An 18,700-nucleotide genomic window follows, 5' to 3' on the forward strand; every position below is an offset into this window, starting at 1 on the left:
TTCTATCAAATATTCCAAAGATTCAAGTATTTTGAAGATATATGTTGCACACTTATATAGCAAACTTTGAATAATACACCATACAAATATGTTGGTGTCACTCAAAGGATGGTATTTATTTTAAGCCCTTTTGAGCCGTTCCTGCTTATGGAGGGTCAAATAATATCGCGGACTTCTGCCTTAAAAAAATAAATTTTTTTTGCATACATATCATTCTAAATATTGAAATTTGTATGAATACCCTTCTAAAATTAATATTTGCATGCATACCTTTATAAAATACTTATTTTACATGTATACCCTCTATTTTACTTTTTTCTTGCATATATGCCCATCTCATTTAATGTCGTTACAAAATTAGCGGTTTAAAATTAAAAATAACTAAAATACCTTTAATAGGTAGATGTGTAAAAAAATATTTGATAAAGATATATATGTAAATAATACTTTGTGAGGGTATTCATGCAATTTTACATATTTATAAGAGTTTACATACAAAAAAATCTAATTTTATTTTTTCTATTTCAACCCGTTTTAGTTTTCAATGAGATCTATTAACATGTTATCTACTTTAGAAATAAAAAGATATTTCATAATTTTAATTAATTTTTAATTTAAATAAATATAATTTTGGCTAATTATGTTAGCTGAATTATTATGTCAAAAGTATTCATATAAAAATAGTGTTTTATGAAAGTAGGTAAGTAAATATCAATTTAGAGGACACTCGTGTGAATTTTAATATTTAAAAGGGTATTTATCCAAAAATCTAAAAAAAATTTACGCACATATCCTTCTAAATATATGAAATTGCATAAATATCTTCCAAAATTACTATTTTCATGTATATTCTTATAAATATTTCTTTTTTTATGTTTATTCATTAATGGTATTGTTGTCATTTTAATTTTAAACCGCTAATTTACAACGTTAGACGGTATAGATATACACACAAAATAAGTATTTGATGAGGATATATATATATATATATATTAATTTTAGAAAAATATTTATATAAATTTTAATATTTAGGAGACACTAGGTAAAAAAAACTCAAAAAAAAAAATCGGAATTCCAAGTTGAGCTGCCTACTCAGAACCGTGCGGGCTCAGATGTCCATTTCGGTGCGCTCACAGGTGCCCCGAGGCACGAAGGGTCCAAGCCGCACTCGAACGCTACCGGAACAGCCAGTTGGTCTGGCCAACAGCTGTCAACTCGTAATCCACCGCCAGGCCTCTTTCGAAATAAATGCCGTATCTCGACGGCATACTTGTGAGGAGAGCGAAATCCCCGCAAAACCGCGAGAAAGAAATCTAAAAATCGAAGAATTGTTATGAAATTAGTGTGGAAGAATCAGGCCAATGGGGGGGAGGGGGGAGGGAAGAAGCGATCTCGATCGCAATCCATCTCTTTAAATCCTATTCTCCCGTTCGGAGCCGAGGAAGAGGAAAGAGGAGGAGAAGATGGAAGGAATTCCGATGGCCCGAAATCCCTAGCTATTGGTTCAAGAGAAGACGACCCGAGGAAGCTCGCCGAATCCTTCGAATCTCAGGGGAATCTGCTCGCCGAGGTATGTGCCCATCTCTGCGCATGATTTCAAGAAATTAAAAGGAAAATAACTATACTCAAGTAGAATATTAGCATAAATTTGGATTTTCCGTTATATTATGCTGTGCTTGGATGATTGGAAGCTGAATGGACTGTTGCGAAGTGTTATAGTGAGCAAATCTCTGTGAACTAAGTTTATCCGATTAAAAAAAAGCGAGAAAACTGCTGCTTCGCGTCTCCAATTCTATAGATTTCCAGTTTGGTTACTGGTAACTCGAATAGAAACGACAGGATTTATATGGCAATCTTTGCAATCCAAATATTTTCCGGTCAAGATTTATTCCAACTATTTGGTCTTAGTTGCATCCTCAGTCCCTTCACACAAAGTTCCTTAGTGGCGATTCCTTGGTGTCAACTGGTTTCTAATTATCTCTTTTTCATATTCCCGTGTTTTTATTAATATTCTCATTTCTCTCCCCACACTGAAATACTTTTACTACATATGTTCTATTAGCTTATCTTTTTCTCAAGTTTCCTTACCTGGCAGTCTTGCATGTGTAATTGTTGTGATAAAATTCTCTTGGTGTATTGTCAATCATTCTTACTTATTGCAGCCAGCTCTTGTTATATCAAATATTTTGTCAATTTTCTCTTCACTTTTCTCTATAAGTCGTCTGATCCCACAAAGGTGAAAATTCGGCCATTAATTATACCTAGGGCATCATACTCATTGTCGTTTTCATATAATCTGAACTCATGCATCCCTCAAAACAATATCATTATCAAATAACATCCATATCGCCTTCTCCTAAATTATCAATCTCCCAGGTATCCTCGTCAAGACAAAAGATTCACTTTTTTGTTTACCTTTATCTTGACTTTTTAACACTTGCCACTACTTTTCTAACACATCTTTAAGAGTTTTGATGTGTCATTTAAATATGCATTTTTTGAGAAGAACCATCTCGAGCATCAAATGCATAAACAAATGCTGTTAATGCAAATAAAAACCTCAATGCCTGACTTATTTGTATTCGAAGTTTTGGTTAAGAAAATGAAATTTTCTTGAGTTTTATTCTTGTATCCATGAAAAGCTTATCCTTGGCTACTTTTTGGAATATTCCTGACATCATATTTTTATTTATACTGTTTGGATATTCATAACTTCTTCTCTCATCAATGCGTTAGACAGTTAAACCAAGGTTCACTGAATCGGTATCATGATTTGTACCAGTCGACTACTGGTATGGTACGGTATGGGTCTCTATAGTGTCATGTCAAAGTGTAGTTAAACAGGGAGGGAAAGAGGGAGAATGAGAGGGAAGTAAGGAGATTTTTAAGAGCCTGGAAGGGGGGGGGGAGAGAAAGAGAGGGAGAGAGGGGGGACATAAGAAGAGTCACCGCATGAGGGCTGCAATGGGGATGATTGAGGAGGGCTTCAACAAGGACATGGAGAGGGGGATAGGGAGAAGGAAAGGGAGAGAGGAAGAGGGAGGGAGGGATATAACCCTGACCATAGTAGAGCAAGAGAGAGGGGGGGCTTACTGGTGACCACCAATATCAAAGAGGGTTGAGCGGCTTCCGATGGTGTTGGTATCATCGAAGGCGGCACTCGGGTAGCGAGTAAACGAGAGAGAGAGAGAGAGAGAGGCTGAAAGGCTCTCGAATCATCAAACGGGTTGGGTTGGAGGGATTTTATATACGAACCGACCGAAGTAATTGAACCATCCCAAGCTGGCATTGTTACGATTTTGTACATGCCGAACTTCCCGGTTCAGACCGGTTCAACGATTACCGAGTTAAGCCTTAACAAATATAGCTGGGACCTGGGAGTAAACAAATCAATTTAATAATTCATTATCTCTAGCAGTCATATTTCTTCTTTTTTCCTATTGGGGAGTATATTATATCTCGTGAGCTTTCCAACTATTGTATTTACCAAAATCTCTTTAAAATATTCCATTCCAGAATGGAAGGTATTGTGAAGCTCTTGGGAAGTGGGAGGCTGCACTTACCCTGATGCCTGAAAATGCAATACTGCATGAACAAAAGGCACAAGTTTTACTTGAGATAGGTGATGCATGGAATGCCTTGAAAGCTGCAACACGTATGCCCTACTTCTCTTTCTCTTTAGATTGATTTTTCATGATAATGTTTTGCACTAACACATATCTGATATCAGAGAAAGGAGTTGGGGGTAGGGGGTTTGAATATTGATGCTGGCTAAATTATTTTGTCTTGTTTTCCTAAGTCAATTGATGTTTTGTGTGTCTACCCAGATATACTCTTTCATACTTTTCTAGGAATTAGTACATGGAATAATGGACCAACATATGCAGAATATGTGTATCATTTTAAAAGTGAGGTCTTACCTCTTGAAGGAAGTCACATGCGGTCTCCACTTTTTACTTTAGTGAGGCAGGCCCTACTAGATTACTTCATTAATTTTCTTTCATCTCTTTATAATGGATCCTGACATTTTCCTTTTATTTTTTCTTTTGCTTTTTTTTTGTGTGTGTGTTTGGGGCAGGGAGGTTGGAATGGGGTTAAGAGGAGCTTCTGACAAGCTTTTTAGTACAGCTTGCATTCTATCGTACGAGTTTAGGGCTTCTTTATTTTATGACAATGGTTCTTTCATAATTGTGTCGCTACTAGAATTTGGAGACCATTTGCATGTAATACACAGAATTTTGCAGCATAAGTGAGAAACTTCTAGACTTGTTGGATCTTCTGCAATGGACAGTTGATTGTGTTTGCATGTCTCCATCATGATTTCGGGTTAGAAATTCATCCTCTGTATAACTTCAGTTTATCATTCTTTTTAGTTATTGAGGTTGAAATTTAGATGGGAAAAAAAGATATAGGAAATTCAGATATTAATACAGTTCATTACAAAATAATTAGACATTGAAGCACTAAAAAAATCAGTGCTGATATAGAAATGTATATATGAAGATTGATTCTGGTTTAGATGGGTGTTGTCTGGAGTCTTGACCTTATCCATGATGTTGGAATCAATTATGCATATGCTGTTGGTAATGGCATTTTCAGATTCCTTTACTGTGTAAACTTTTAGGAGTGCTAATAATAGCAAATACCAATTGAGGAAAACAATTTTCTCTTGAATCTGGCCCATCTTCTGTTGACCATTATGGTGTCATATTATGAAAGATGATTTTTGGCAACGTTGTGCCATGACAGAAGGGAGCACCTGGACATCCTTATTGGATAGCAAATTAGCAACCATCCATATGTATGTATCATTTGCAAGAGAGAAACAGCACAGTCTATATAATTAATAAACTAATTTATTCATTTAGTAGAAAGACACTAGCAAAGAATAAGTGCAATATACCAATTTGTCATTTGTACTTACAGAGAAATTCAGCACTTAGGTTTTTCATTCTCTTGCTTTTACTATTACTGTGTAATTAGGATTATGTGTTTTGAATCCTTTTTATACAGATTTGTACTTTTTGAATCTCTTTATGTAGATTTGGTTAGACCACCCAAGCATTGTGTGTCTTACTCTCAAGAGTTCCATACATTTGAGTTCCCTTTGTATATGCACTTAAAGAAAAATTTATGGTGTAGATTATGATATAATTCACCCATATGTGTTATCGTTATCCTATTTGTGTTGTTTTGCAGGAGCTACAGAGTTGGAACCCTCATGGCTTGAGGTCTGTTGATAACACTATGTCATCTTAAGAAGCTAGTGTTTCTTTTCATGATTCATCATTTATTACAATTACTACTATTACTAATTTACTATCATCATCATCATTTGTATGCATGCTTCTCTTCTAAATCTATTGATTTCAGATATTTTTCTGGATGCTAATTATTTGAACAAGGAAAAATTTGGGTGGGTTTGTTTAATGGATATTTGTTTCGTAGTGAATGGTCCATGGCCTTTTAAGTGGATCTGGTTAAATCGCTAAGCCTTTGGGTGGTCTAAGCTCAATGGCTGTTTGGTGAATTGCCGAGGCCTTCTGCAGTAGTTAACTCTTTCCTATGTCTAATAACAACTGCGGTCCACAAGAAAATAAAGTGAGTTGATTAAGAACTAAAGGGGAGTATAATGATATTCAGAACAACAACAACATATGTGAGATGATGAACTGACGAAGAACTACTAAAGTCACAGCACTGCAATAATTGATTATTTGTACAAGTTCAGATAAGTTTAAAATGACTACTTCCTGGAAAAGTCAAATTAAGTAATCCTAATTTTGATTTATTTATATTATTATACTCTATCTATATGGCTGAAGGCCATTACAGGGGCACAGCTTAATTGCACCCTACTAAATGTTTCTGCAGGTTTCTCAAATACTTGTGATGTTGCACATAACCCATGTAGAATGCCACCAGTCTTCTGTCAGATAATGAGTTTTGACCAAAGAGGCCACATTGCTGGTATCCCAATCAGTGTTCGAAATTGTTAGCCTTGTCTCCCTAATTGTTACGCTTCTGCGAGATGTACTCTTATTGACTAGCAGTTGCTAGATGAGTTTGTTATGCTATGATCTGACTCATTAGAAATAACCAATAGTATAATAAGGGTTAGCATTATGCATCAATTTTTCATTCAAGCGATCTGGGTGGAGGCATGCACAATGGTCATTTTTGAAAGAATCAGATGTTGTTGTGGCAAGCACGCACGCACATACAAAAGAAAAATTCTATGTATTTGCTGAGTTGCTGTACATGGACTCATTGTTGATGTTCAGGGTGAGATGCAATGGTGCATGTTATTTTTAAATAATATAATATTAATCAATAAGATGAGAACTGGATTGGTTGAATAATAAACTCTTTGGTAAAAATTACGAATATCAAAGCTGTAAAATCAGTAGATTTAGGATGGAGTATATTAAACGCAATCTTGGTGAAGTTAAAACAAGGTCAATCATTAAGCTCTGTCCACAAGATGCCTGAGTGTGACCTATTATGTTATCTTAGATCTAATATAGAGATTGAAGTAATAGATGTCTTAGTACTACCAGGGTAGAATGGATGAAGGGGGAAGATGCATGTGTAAGAAATCATTCTTCTTCTTTGTTAGAAGTAATCATTTTATGCCGTTGAAAATCAAGAAGGAAAATTTCATAAGATAGCAATAAGGCATCTATTGCTATATAATTTAGAATGTTGGGTAATAAAGGGCAATGAACAGAGGTCCAAGAACATGATTGTGTTTGAAGTTAAATATCAAGGCGAATGTTTAGAAGGGAGAATAGTAGGTTGAAATAATTTAAATAAAGAATGTGAAAAGTTGCATAAGATAGAATAATAGTGTTGAAATAATTTAAATAAAAATGTGAAAAGTTGCATCAATTAAGGATAAAATTGTGGAAACCCTACTAAGATAGTATGAGTATATCTATTTACTATATAACACATACTCCAAAGTGGAGTGTCTGTGAAGCTCCATGCTCCATGTTTTCACAGCCATGTGCCTCCCCCAAGCCGTACTCTTGGTGAATCTGAAATATGACTCGTCACACTGTCAAGAAAGGGAACAGTACATGGATGGTGATTGTGAGAAAAGGATTTGGAAACACTGGCAAAGATGGAGGATGTAATCGATGCAGAAAGGACTTGTAACTCATATGGTCTACCTTAATAGTTTATGGTCATGGTTATGGTCAATTTGGATGGAGTAGGATCTCATCAACGCATAGTTTCTCTGGAAAACTCCTTTTTTCATTTTGTTGCTTGTACGCATAACTGGATCTTCTGGAACTCTTCTACTTGACATTTTACTGATCCAGAATTTGAACAATGTTCAGTAAGAGAACTCTTAGCAGTTCTGATTTCAAATTTAGAGAATCTCAGAAATTTTCTTATCTTGATTCTTCAGCTCTTACGTCATGCCAAGAAGTAAGCTAGAACTCCATATGATTGATCCAAAATTTAAACAATGTACAATATGAAAACTCTGAGCAGTTCTGATTTCAAATTTAGAGAATATCAGAAGTTTTCAGTCTTGATTTTTCAGCTCTTACATCATGCCAGGAAGTAACCTAAAACTCCATAACAAATTGCAGCTGTATACGAAGTTCCTTCAAACGTTATGGTTATATATAGCCTGGTCTGTAGCTCATCATTTGAAACATCTGTAAAAGGTATACAGTTGAGCAGAATTATTTCACATCCTCTCGTTGGCTACTTCTGCGACATGATATTATCATATATGGTCTCCTCTGTATCAAGTTTTCATGTACAGCAGGCATTGTCTAGAAATAAATATCATCCATTTGTAGGTGGTCTTGCACTACTGCTAGACTATTTTCTGGGCACTTAGCATCCACAACCAAATAAATGTTTCCTCTGAGTTGCATCTCATCTTAAGAGTTTACTATCATCTTATCTTCCATTTTATCCTTTCTATCAGGGAGTAGGGCAAATTACACTAATTGTTTCCTCTGAGGACTTGAACTCGCACTCTTTTTAGTTGTATCACATTTCAATGTAAACACCAAGTGGGGGTTTGCTCAGGTATTTCTAGTTAGCCATGCAAATAGACTAATTAGATGTATCATGCTTCCTTGCTATAGGCAGTGAAATTCTTCTTTTGCCTCTTCTTGTTTTGTCACTTCCAAAGTGCCTTAATGCTCCATAATGTACCTCCTTTGTCATGCTAGTTGATAGTTTGCAGTGACATGATGAACCATTGGCTCCCGAAAGGAAATTTGCACATATCTTCTTGATCATAACCAACTTCTATGGTAGCTTTGTGACTCTATAGCCTTCCACCTTGGTGTCCCTTTCTCATAATTGTCTCCCATGCAAGAATATTAACATTTTGGCCACCATCCATTGTCTTCTTCATTTTCTATAAAAGATTCTTAGAGAGAGAATCGTTTAATATCAGGATATCTAAACATCAAAAGAGTTTAAGGATCTATATGCACAGTTAATTGCTTCCATGCTTATTTTGTCTCTGGTACTGAAAATGCTATCACAATCATATTCCAAATACTACATGTTCTTTTAAATGCATGCCACTTGATATATTTAATTCCATTGCCAACTGTGCTTGGGATGTTTTTTATAGAGGCGAATAATTTAAAAGTTAACATATTGGTATTTCATTGCTCAACTACTGATGCATTTTTCTAGTAAAATATTTCATACATTGATTATAGCATCTTACATCCAATTTTTTGTATGTCGATGATTCGCTTTGTACATCTATTTCTTTAAAGTCTATGCTATTTGTAGTTATGCTTAGAATGCATGAATTCATAATTATCTTTACATCAACATTTTAACTTTATCCCCTACTTTGATGCAGTCATATGTGTATCTACAGGCTTATGGATGAATATATGTTCTTTCAGGCTTGGATTACACTTGGTAGAGCACAGCTGAACTTTGGTGAACCTGATTCTGCAATCGAAAGTTTCGACAGGGCTCTAGCAATTAAGGTACAAAGTACTTACTGATCAATCATATATTGTTTAATCGACAATAGTGAAATTGGGTTAGTGAGTTTTTATATAAGGATTATTAATATTGTGATTGTAGCCCGGTTGTGAGGAAGTGCGGATTGATCGAGGAAGTGCTTTACATTTGATAAGGAAGCGAAAACAACTACACTCATCAGGCTTGAGTACCGCTAATACCCGTTTTAAGGTTGGAGATAATTCTGAAACTTCCTGAGGCTATTCAGTTGTAGATATGTTGTGTAATTTGAGCTTAGTAGAGAGCCAAGTATTTGACTGTTTGTGAACCAAAATATTCTACAGACTTAGTTAATTAAACCTCAGTTTGTTTAAGCTAGTATAACTATTTCTGAAAAGTTTGTGCTGAGAGGCGGAACACTGCACGTCTGCACCCACCTTAAGCACATGCTTCTCATAGGCATTGTGAACACATAAAAGAGAGTAGTCTGATAGTATCTTAAAACTATTGTAACATTTGTGTGATTAAAATAAACTATAAAACCGTGCATCAGAACTTGAAGAAAGCTAAGCTGTTACTGAAGTTAATGAGCATCATTATGATGGTACTCCCAACAATCTAATCTACATGCCCAAATCTAATATTTGTAAAACCGTTATTATTCTCCGCTCCACTTTTGTTTGCTTAACTTCAGAACTTTCTTGTGCCGATTCGAGTGGAGGTCACCCGTGAACGTGGGGCTGGTCGACGGCCGGTATTGCGGCAACAAACGCCCGGACTTAAACCTAATTCCGCATGCATTGCACAGAGTCCCAGGCCCTGCAGGGCCGGCTCTCCATTGCGGCGTATCAGTCGCAAGGCAATGAGTACAGGTACGCCTATTTTCTCGAGCACCAGAACCTAGTAGTGCAGGGGGTGCCAAGGACCATATCCGTCTTCCAGAACATCGTCGTCGTGGCTTTCTTGGCACTTGTTTGGTGTGCATCTCTTGTCTCAGATCCAAACCATCGTCGTTTTGAGTCCTTTCTGGTGTTGGAGGAGAACCTAATATACTTGTAGAGTCACCGAATAAAGCCGGTAGCCAATCCAACTCGTCCAACGGATCGGTGGGAACACCCAACTCCTCCTCGGCTGGATCCTCTGTGTCTGGCTCCAAACTGTCGTCAAGATGCAGAGATTGGAAGAGACGGTGAGATAGTGTCATCTGCAAAGTTGCAATGGCTTTGGCGGTTCTCCTATTCCCATAGGGAGAGGGAGAGTGATTGACGGAGGGAAGAGAAACATATTAGGTTGGAAACCCTTCAAGAGGTATCAAGCTCAGCATGGCAAGCCACAAAATCGTACGAATAAGAGAGATGCCTGACTCGGTTTGGGTTCTATGTATCGGTCGTTATATCTTTCCAGAAGCTTCCGATGCACAGCACCCAGCCAGCACCGGATGTTACCATTTTCGGAAGAGCAATCCAAACTTTCCATGCATAAAGAACACGGTTTGGTTTGAGAGAAGGGGAAGCAAATCCCTATCGATGCACTCTATTCGCTATAACTGTATTTTGATTTTTCCCCTTTTTTTTATATTTGTAGCATATTTTTTTACGGGTGTACCAATAGTATGGCAACAACGAGCGTCGTATGATAACTACTAGCTGTACTGTATATGTAGTCGTCGAGTGTATCCAGAAATCTTTAGAAACGCTAATCCTCTTGAGCTTATTAGGTGCTAAACCGGCCCTTTTGGGAAGCCCGGATAAGGTGCAGCAGCGGCCGAAGGCGAGAGTTACGGGTTCGGGCTGTGTATTTCGCGCGAAAGCTGGATTCACCCTCTTTCGGGATGTCAGCCGTTGGATCGCACAATGGCCGCTTCGTGATCTGTGCAAGCTAAAGAAGGATGTTGGAGTGCTTTCGGATTCGTGCAAGAAGCAGGGTAGGGTTTGTGGTGCAGTTCTGCCCGAGCGAGAGGGTCATGGATCACATGCAACGATATTGGCGACCTTGTGATTCATGTGCGTGTGTTGCTTGGATATCTAGCAGGGCCAAAACGCCTGCTGTTGCACCACACCAGTTGATAGATGACCTCCAACATTTCCAGGAAGCATGTTCTTAGTTTAAGGCGGGACACTCTTTTTTTGGAGTGGAGATTCCACATGCAATGTCACCGACATGGAGAATAGAGTTAGGCACCGGATAGATATGAGATCAGACTGGCCAATAAAGGTACCGTTCGAAGGCCACAACGATAACCATGTTTTAGATAGAAGGTCGTCAGAGGTACAGTAGACGGCAAGTAGCAAGGGCCCAAGAAAGTGAGAATTTTCAGATTCTCAAATGATACCACAGTGTTCACAAATATTCATTTTTGACCTAACTTTTTTTTATAATTTAATCCATAAAATTTTCACATTGAACCCATGAATGTATATATTTTTTATTTCTACCGAAATCATCAGATCTTCTTCTTATATTGAAATAACCAGATTCATGCAGAATGAGAATATACATCTCTGGACGACCGAAGAACCGAAAAAGATGTTGGTATAATATGTGGTCTCCCCCTCCAGGATCATAAAAGGTTGTATTAAAGTTTCGATTGGTTAATAACATAGTAATTGTCCATGTCAGTACCGAAAGTAATAATAAAAGTAGGAATGTTGTCACTAGAATGGACTACATAAAAAGAGGTGATCCATGCATAGTCATTCCAGGTCCTCTTTTTTTTTTTCTTCAGAAGATCTACTTCAACGAAAATAACCAGTTGTTGAGTCTCATGAACCAGCAAAAATACTAAGTATTAATCTTGAGGCAGCAAACCCTTCCTAGAACAATCAAATTCATAATTACTGAGGTGGTTTTTTATTTGATTGAGATCATTAAGTGAAAAATAAGAGTGGGCCTTGCAATATTGAGGTGAAAAAGACCCTCTCTTATTTTTTATGTAACTATCTCAATCAATTAAAAAATTTCCTACCGCTGATTCTCCCAACATTGAGAGCAACAACACTGTTCTTTTAAAAAAAAATAATAATAATCTAACTGAACAATGATACAACATGGTGCCCCCCTCCAATTTTTTGGGGGGTTCAAAAAGAGGATAAAGTAACTCTGTTTGGTATAACCAATAAGCGTATCCATCTATCATATTATGTACTTGTTTGCTTGTCTGTGAAGTTTTCTGAAACAGATAACACTGAAACTTAATTTTTTATAAAACAAATTTTATGAAAAAAAAAGGAGGAATCTGTTTTTTATGAACCTCCTTTTTCGGGTTTTATGACTTAGATAGTTCTGGCAAAACGAGTTTATATAAAACAACCAAACTATTTTTGTAAAAGTTATTTATTTTGAATTTTTATAAACTATTTTAGTAAAATTTGTCAACTAAACAGTCTTTGAATAGCCAACAACCAAGAGCTCTTCATAGTCACCTGAATTTTCATGTGCCTGTATCTCATTACCATAGGTCTACTGCCGAGGATTATTCCTCTTACAATAAATGCCAAGAATGAACGAAACCAATATATCCAAAAGTTCGAACAAATGAATGCCTCCGCATTCTGTGGTTGCTAACTAAATAGCTTGGCAGAAAAAATGAAAAATCTGAGAGCATTATTTCCTTTCTCATGTAGGGTGCTCTGAACATAAAACAATAGAGGTGCCGGCTAATAATCACCTCAAATAAAATTCTTCGACGTAAGCTGACTTCAAAGTAATGCGAAATTCTTAGAGATGATCGCAGACTGCTTTTGTGAAATCAGTTGTTGATGAGCTGCCACCAAGATCGACAGTCCGGTACTTCCCTTCTGCAATGGTGCTAAGTATAGCATTGTGGATCTGATCAGCTTTATCACTGAGCTTCAAGTGGCGTAGCATCATAACAGAGCTCAGCAAGAGAGCCGTGGGATTTGCAAGATTCTGAAACAACCATGAAGAATGACATCAGAGAACTTCAATGTCAGTCTGCACAAGACATAAAAAGGAGGTGGTGTCTGAGAGCATGCCTATAGAATTGCATATACAGATCTATTAATTCAGATAAAGGATGCAAAAAAACAAGTGATGGCAATTGGATAGACAGCAACATCAGTACAACTGCACACGTGTGGACCGTGCTTCCGTATACATGCAAACGCCCACAAGCACTCGAAAAAAATCATACAACACGCTTGCAACCATACATCTCAACTCCTGTTGTTGGTGAAGAGAAATAAAATCAATGAGCAAAACTTGATGGAAGTTGGGGGGCGTCAATCACCTTGCCAGCAATATCAGGGGCTGAACCGTGTACAGCTTCTGCCAGAGCAATGCCGCCTTCACCAATGTTGCAGCTGGGGAAAGAGGAGACTGAATGAGTTATCAATGTTATTGATATCAGTGAACTGAAAAAAGGCCAACTACCTGGGAGTTAGGCCCAAGCCCCCAATCAAACCAGCACAGAGGTCACTGATTATATCTCCATAGAGATTGGGCATCACCAATACATCAAATAGAGCTGGATTTTTGACAAGCTGTTACAAGCAAGGAGAAATTTAAGCATGCGACAAGAAGTGGAAAAGAGAAACTAATTGGTTTCAAGATGTAGATTGTATTGAACAATAAAGCTTCAGGCTCCAGGTCTATTGAGCTAGGAGAATCTTATTTCTTAATCGCATTTAGATAGATTGTACCCAGAACAATTTTCACTATTTCACATTTGAGGTGAATACAACCATACCATCATACAGCAATTGTCAATGATAACTTCCTCATAAGTAATCTCAGGGTACTTCTCAGCAACCTCACGGCAACACTGCAGATAAAACAACAATTAAATTACTATCCCCAACTCAAAAAATAACAGATAGTTAGAATACGCAATGTATAGTTAGAATACGCAATGTACCTTAAGAAATAAACCATCAGTTTTCCTCATGATGTTGGCTTTGTGTATAGCGGACACCCTTTGTCGGCCATTAGTCTTTGCATAATGAAAAGCATATTTTGCCACCCTTAAACTTGCCTGCCTGGTGATGATTTTAAGACTTTCTACAACACCTCTCACCACCTGGAGCCATGCATTCAAATTTATAGCAATTAATCAGATTACGGCAATCACACATCAATAATGAGGAAAATGATAAAAAGCACATCCAGTAGAAATTTTACCTGGTGTTCAAGACCACTGTACTCCCCTTCTGTATTTTCACGAATTGTAACAAGATCTACACCATCATATCGGGTTTTGTAGCCTGGAAGGCTGTAGCAAGGTCTGACATTCGCATATAGACCAAGCTCTTTCCTCAGAGTAAGGTTTAAAGACCTGTGGCCCTTTCCAATTGGTGTAGCCATAGGACCCTTCAAGCCCACACCGTTTCTCCGCACTGACTCCAGACTTTCCCATGTTAGAAAGCTCTCTGTTCTAGGGTCTACTTTGTCGCCCACAAAATGTTCTTCCCATTCTATAGGCACTCCTGCTGCATTGAAAACCTGCACTGATATAAACTACATTACATATCTCAAGAAAAGTAATACAAACTACTGACTGCATCTTAGAATAATAGTCCAAGTAAATGGATGACTGCATCAGCATCATCTTCATGGTCTACCAAATTTGATGTGTCAAACTACACACATGCCTTCTTTACTAGTAAGTGGATGAAAGGGGAAAATTTGTGAACATCACCATCAAAAGATCCTTTTCACTTGAAAGATATGTCCTTGATGATGTATCTTTGAAGTGGGGCACTGAAGTTGGAAGGAGGTATAGACGAACCACTCCTTAAGTTTTTTTTCACCCATTTGTCTCATTAAAAATTCACACTGATGGAGGTTCTCTTAGTAATACAGATCCTTTCAGTTGCAGATTACACATTTTCATAGCAGACGTGGAAGAAAGGGGTGTTTATGAAAGCCAATTTACACCTAGAACTCAACAGGGGTTTACATTTATCAACGCCATGACACCCAGTTACCCTCTATAACTGAGGCAAACAATGATACCTCCTTTCTGATTCAATCAAGTCATTCAGATAATCTCATGGATTGAAGACGAGGACAGGTTTGAGGACTATCATAACAGGTTAAAAGGGAAACCGGTAAGTGCAAATGTGGAATTGAAATAAGTTATGCTTAATCTATTTCTGGATTAATATCTTACGAAGCTATGGACAAAAGCAACATACAGAACCATCAAAAACAAGTCTATCTGCTCGACAAGATGGAGAAATAGGAATAGATAAATCACAAAATTTTATAAATCTACGGTAGAAGAAAGTGAAGGCTATTAAAAAAGAACCTGCTTAACAGACTCCGCGATCTCAGGTCCAATTCCGTCGCCTGGAAAGAGAGTAGCTCGGATCGGTTCGCTTGGAGACGCAGCAGAAGAAAAAGAATGGCTGAAAGATGGGAGAACCCTGCTTGAGATCTGGTTGATCGAACTCCTCTGAAGGAGCCGACGGACCGCCATGACTTCAAAAGTAACGCTTAGGGTTAGGTCTGGCACTCTTTAAAAAGACCTGCGATAGGAATACGATACAATTAGAGAACTTGAGACGATTAATTGTCATTATCACCAAAACCACAAAACGAATCGGATTAAGAGTGCTACTTACCAAAAAAAGGCAACTTTTTTTTTTTGACTCCTAACTTTCAGCAAAATGATTCAACAAACGCTGAACCATAAATCAAATTAAAAGAACAGTTTTGCACAAAGTTGTTAAATAACGGATGAGAAATCTCAAGAAAGCACAAGAAAACAAAGAACTGGGCATAACGAAATGAACTAAATTAGCAATTTGTTCTTGTCAATTCATGGAAAGATTTCACCTTTAAGGAATTAATCTCGGTATTCCTTTATCCAAGACAAATTTAAACCACATGATCATTAAAAAAAAATTAAAGACCTAAATCCTAGACCTAGTTACTATAAAATATAAACAACAAAAAAATCAAAATAAAAAGAAAAAAAGAGATTAAAAAATTGGGTTGACCTAAATCGGATCGCGAACTGGCGCATTTGAGAAATCCAGAGTTGGCCGACCGAGCCACCAGCCTTTGCTTTTACACGGCTCCAGGTCGCCGGAGATAAGCTTGGGGATGGATGCGAGCCGGAGAGAGGGAGATGGGAGCCTTTGCTTTTTTCCTCATAATCTGGTTGTAACTAGTCAACCAGATTATGAGGAACCATTTAATTGCTCTCATGTTTGAGATGATGGGCTGCGGTGAACTAGGGCCTGCCAAAGTGTGTCAAATTCTTTTATTGGAAAAAATCTTAAGTTTGAGCCCAAGTATAAATAAATTTCTCTCTTTTTAAAAAATAATTGTGTGTCTTCCGCTGCTAATATGGTTTTCTCATGGTCGTAGCAAATCTTTCAATTAGGGATCAACAAAATTAAACTTGTCCCATTTGGCGTGCCCCGTCCGACTCATACTAATAAAATTTTAGTTTTAATATCATATCATGTAAAATATAAAATAATTATATATATATATATATATATATATATATATATATGATATCATGACACCAAATTATGGATGAATAAAAGCGATTATATTTGTTTGCTCGTCCGGATCTGTTTTAAAAAACTCTCGGCTTCTTTTGCCCATCCAAGGTATGGCATGCAAACGGGTGGTTCTATATACACCCCCCCTATTGCTAAGGACACCCCCCAAAAACCAAAAAAAAATACCCAAACTAACCTTTAGTGTAATTACCATATTGCCCTTGAAATTTTCTCAGTACACCCCCCCCTTCCTCCTCCTCCGTTTCGTTTTGAAAAGAAAAAAAAAACACCCCTCAAACCCCCCTTAAACCCCTCGATCCATTTACATCGTTTAGGCGATCTTTGAAGGAGATTTAAGCCCCATTCGAAGCATGGACAAGCAACTAGTGATTTGGGACGAAGAATCGGCCGCAAAGGTACGTGTTCCACCTTGTTTCGAAATTTTTTTTTTTTCACGGTTCGTGCTCCGTTCGGCACTGGATCGCCGAACAAAAGGCTTCTGTTCGGCTGAACAGTGCCGAACAGAAGCCTTCTGTTCGGCAACCCTCAACCGAACTCTTCTGTTCGGCTGCACAGTGCCGAACAGAAGGCTTCTGTCCGGCACTGTGCAGCCGAACAGAAGGGTTCTGTCCGGCTCTGTGCAGCCGAACAGAATGCCGGCGACGAGAGGGAGAAGGGGGAACGGGGGGTTTTGGGCGTTGGCGAGGTGCTTTGGGCGGAACAGTTCAAAGGGAGACGGAGGGGGTTTGGCCGCCGGCGAGGTGCTTGAGGTGAGGTTTTTTGGGCGGAAGGGAGAAGCCGGCGGGTGTTTTGGAGGGGAAGAGCGGGGTGGGGGGGGTTTGGGGGGTGTAGAGAGCAATTTAGGTGAGGGGGTGGAGAGGGTGGGGGGTAATTTAGGAATTTTTAATTTTTTAGGGGTGTCCTTAGCAAATGGGGGGTGTAGAGAGTATTTAATTTTTTTTTAATTTTTGGGGGTGTCCTGAGCAATAGGGGGGGGTGTATATAGAACCACCCCATGCAAACACTATTGGCACGTCGCTTCGCTTTACCTCCTGCTCCTTTCTGGGCTCTCGCCCAATTCTACTACTCTTTTCTTGGCTCTCGCCTACTGCCTCCGGCTCTTGCCAAACTCATGTAAACCATCATTGGCACCTTCCTTTTTTTTCTTTTTCTTTTCCTCCTGCGTTCTCTCCCTTTCCTTCTGGCCTGTTCTTGTATGGTGCAAGTATTCTAAAAAAAAAAGGGTCAACTTTTTTATTGACCAATTTATATATATTTCCCTGCTTCTCTAGGTACATAAATTATTTTTCTCGGATAGCATTTAATGAGAAGAAAATTTTACCCATCTAAAACATGGGGGAGTTGCTATGAGAACTAGTGTAGACATGTATTTAGTTACACATTGGCCATGCACTATATAGACAGATCTTGAGTACTTATATATGATCAATAAACTCAAATAAAATCTTTTAATTAGTATTTTTGGACGAGATTCTGCATTGTCACGAATGATATTAGAATAAATCTAGCACATGATTTATGTAGACAAGGACACTACGGTACAAGTCCATTGGAGCTAACCACTGGCCAATCATGATGGTTGTAATTAGATTTAAATGAATTTGGACCCGTACCTTGATGAGGACATCGAGAGTTAAATAGGAGGAATATATGAGGACCAGTAAGAGTATGTGTTTAATCCCATGCAGGTTATGTACTAGGTAGAATTTGGATATTTATACAGAACCAATGAATTTAAATAATACATTTTGGCTAGCATTTTTAGATAGGGCTCTAGGTTGTTGCAACCGCTATCATAATAGACTCAACCCATATCCTATACGAACTATAGGTTGATCATGATCCATATTGGATTTGACTGGTTTAAATTTTTAGCCCGACAAGAATGCCACGACTTAAACGAAGAAAGCATGTAAGGATCCGTGCAGACGCGTGTTTAGTCCTACATCAATTATGAACCGAATAGATAGATTTTTGGTACTTATATAGGATAAAGAAATTCACATAGTACCTTTTAGCTTTTTTTTTTTTTTAATAAGATCTTGAATTGCTACAACCATTTTCCCACCAACTAATAAAATAATTTTTTTATTTTATTCCTAAAATACCCCTAATCTAAAGACTGATGAAAATTATGGAGAATTCCGTCCTTTGATGAAAGAGGCATGCTTTATAATTCCATTTCCCTCGATTTTTCGAGGATACGATCCGACTTGGGAAATTTTTAACCTTTTCAG

The 18,700-nt window shown here is 37.8% G+C and overlaps 2 protein-coding genes across 4 annotated transcripts; one reads left to right on the forward strand and one right to left on the reverse strand.

Moving 5' to 3' along the window:
- The first annotated feature begins 1,248 nt into the window (after positions 1–1,248).
- On the forward strand, positions 1,249–9,345 carry LOC103701416 (tetratricopeptide repeat protein 33). 2 transcript variants are annotated; one of them, XM_008783451.3, is made up of 5 exons: positions 1,264–1,570; positions 3,517–3,655; positions 5,200–5,231; positions 8,901–8,987; positions 9,088–9,345. In XM_008783451.3, exons 1-5 carry the CDS (start codon positions 1,334–1,336, stop codon positions 9,220–9,222), a joined length of 630 nt encoding a protein of 209 aa, XP_008781673.2. In that variant the 5' UTR covers positions 1,264–1,333; the 3' UTR covers positions 9,223–9,345. The 2 variants fall into 2 exon arrangements, with proteins under 2 accessions (XP_038989437.1, XP_008781673.2); XM_039133509.1 differs by lacking the exon at positions 3,517–3,655 and having other exon boundaries at positions 1,249–1,570; positions 8,855–8,987.
- Positions 9,346–12,379: 3,034 nt separating this feature from the next.
- LOC103701351 (isocitrate dehydrogenase [NAD] catalytic subunit 5, mitochondrial-like) lies at positions 12,380–16,100 on the reverse strand. Of its 2 annotated transcripts, none has more exons than XM_008783382.4 (8): positions 15,927–16,096; positions 15,233–15,452; positions 14,104–14,424; positions 13,841–14,002; positions 13,673–13,747; positions 13,357–13,466; positions 13,214–13,286; positions 12,380–12,873 (listed from the first exon to the last, which is right to left on the reverse strand). In XM_008783382.4, exons 2-8 carry the CDS (start codon positions 15,401–15,403, stop codon positions 12,682–12,684), a joined length of 1,104 nt encoding a protein of 367 aa, XP_008781604.1. In that variant the 5' UTR covers positions 15,404–15,452; positions 15,927–16,096; the 3' UTR covers positions 12,380–12,681. The 2 variants fall into 2 exon arrangements, with proteins under 2 accessions (XP_008781604.1, XP_008781606.1); XM_008783384.4 differs by having other exon boundaries at positions 12,739–12,918; positions 15,927–16,100.
- Between the last annotated feature and the right edge of the window lie 2,600 nt (positions 16,101–18,700).

Source organism: Phoenix dactylifera, chromosome 14 (assembly GCF_009389715.1).
Source record: "Phoenix dactylifera cultivar Barhee BC4 chromosome 14, palm_55x_up_171113_PBpolish2nd_filt_p, whole genome shotgun sequence".
Lineage (NCBI taxonomy): Eukaryota > Viridiplantae > Streptophyta > Magnoliopsida > Arecales > Arecaceae > Phoenix > Phoenix dactylifera.

What these genes read in the sequence shown, in the direction of transcription:
- LOC103701416 (XM_008783451.3), top strand. Translation starts at nt 1,334, where the DNA reads ATGAAATTAGTGTGGAAGAATCAGGCCAATGGGGGGGAGGGGGGAGGG. An exon ending in TGGAACCCTCATGGCTTGAG is followed by an intron (nt 5,232 to 8,900) that starts GTCTGTTGATAA and finishes ATGTTCTTTCAG; the next exon opens with GCTTGGATTACACTTGGTAG. An exon ending in ACAGGGCTCTAGCAATTAAG is followed by an intron (nt 8,988 to 9,087) that starts GTACAAAGTACT and finishes TTGTGATTGTAG; the next exon opens with CCCGGTTGTGAGGAAGTGCG.
- LOC103701351 (XM_008783382.4), bottom strand. Translation starts at nt 15,403, where the DNA reads ATGGCGGTCCGTCGGCTCCTTCAGAGGAGTTCGATCAACCAGATCTCA. An exon ending in TTGACAATTGCTGTATGATG is followed by an intron (nt 13,467 to 13,672) that starts GTATGGTTGTAT and finishes TGCTTGTAACAG; the next exon opens with CTTGTCAAAAATCCAGCTCT. An exon ending in GGCTTGGGCCTAACTCCCAG is followed by an intron (nt 13,287 to 13,356) that starts GTAGTTGGCCTT and finishes CTCTTTCCCCAG; the next exon opens with CTGCAACATTGGTGAAGGCG.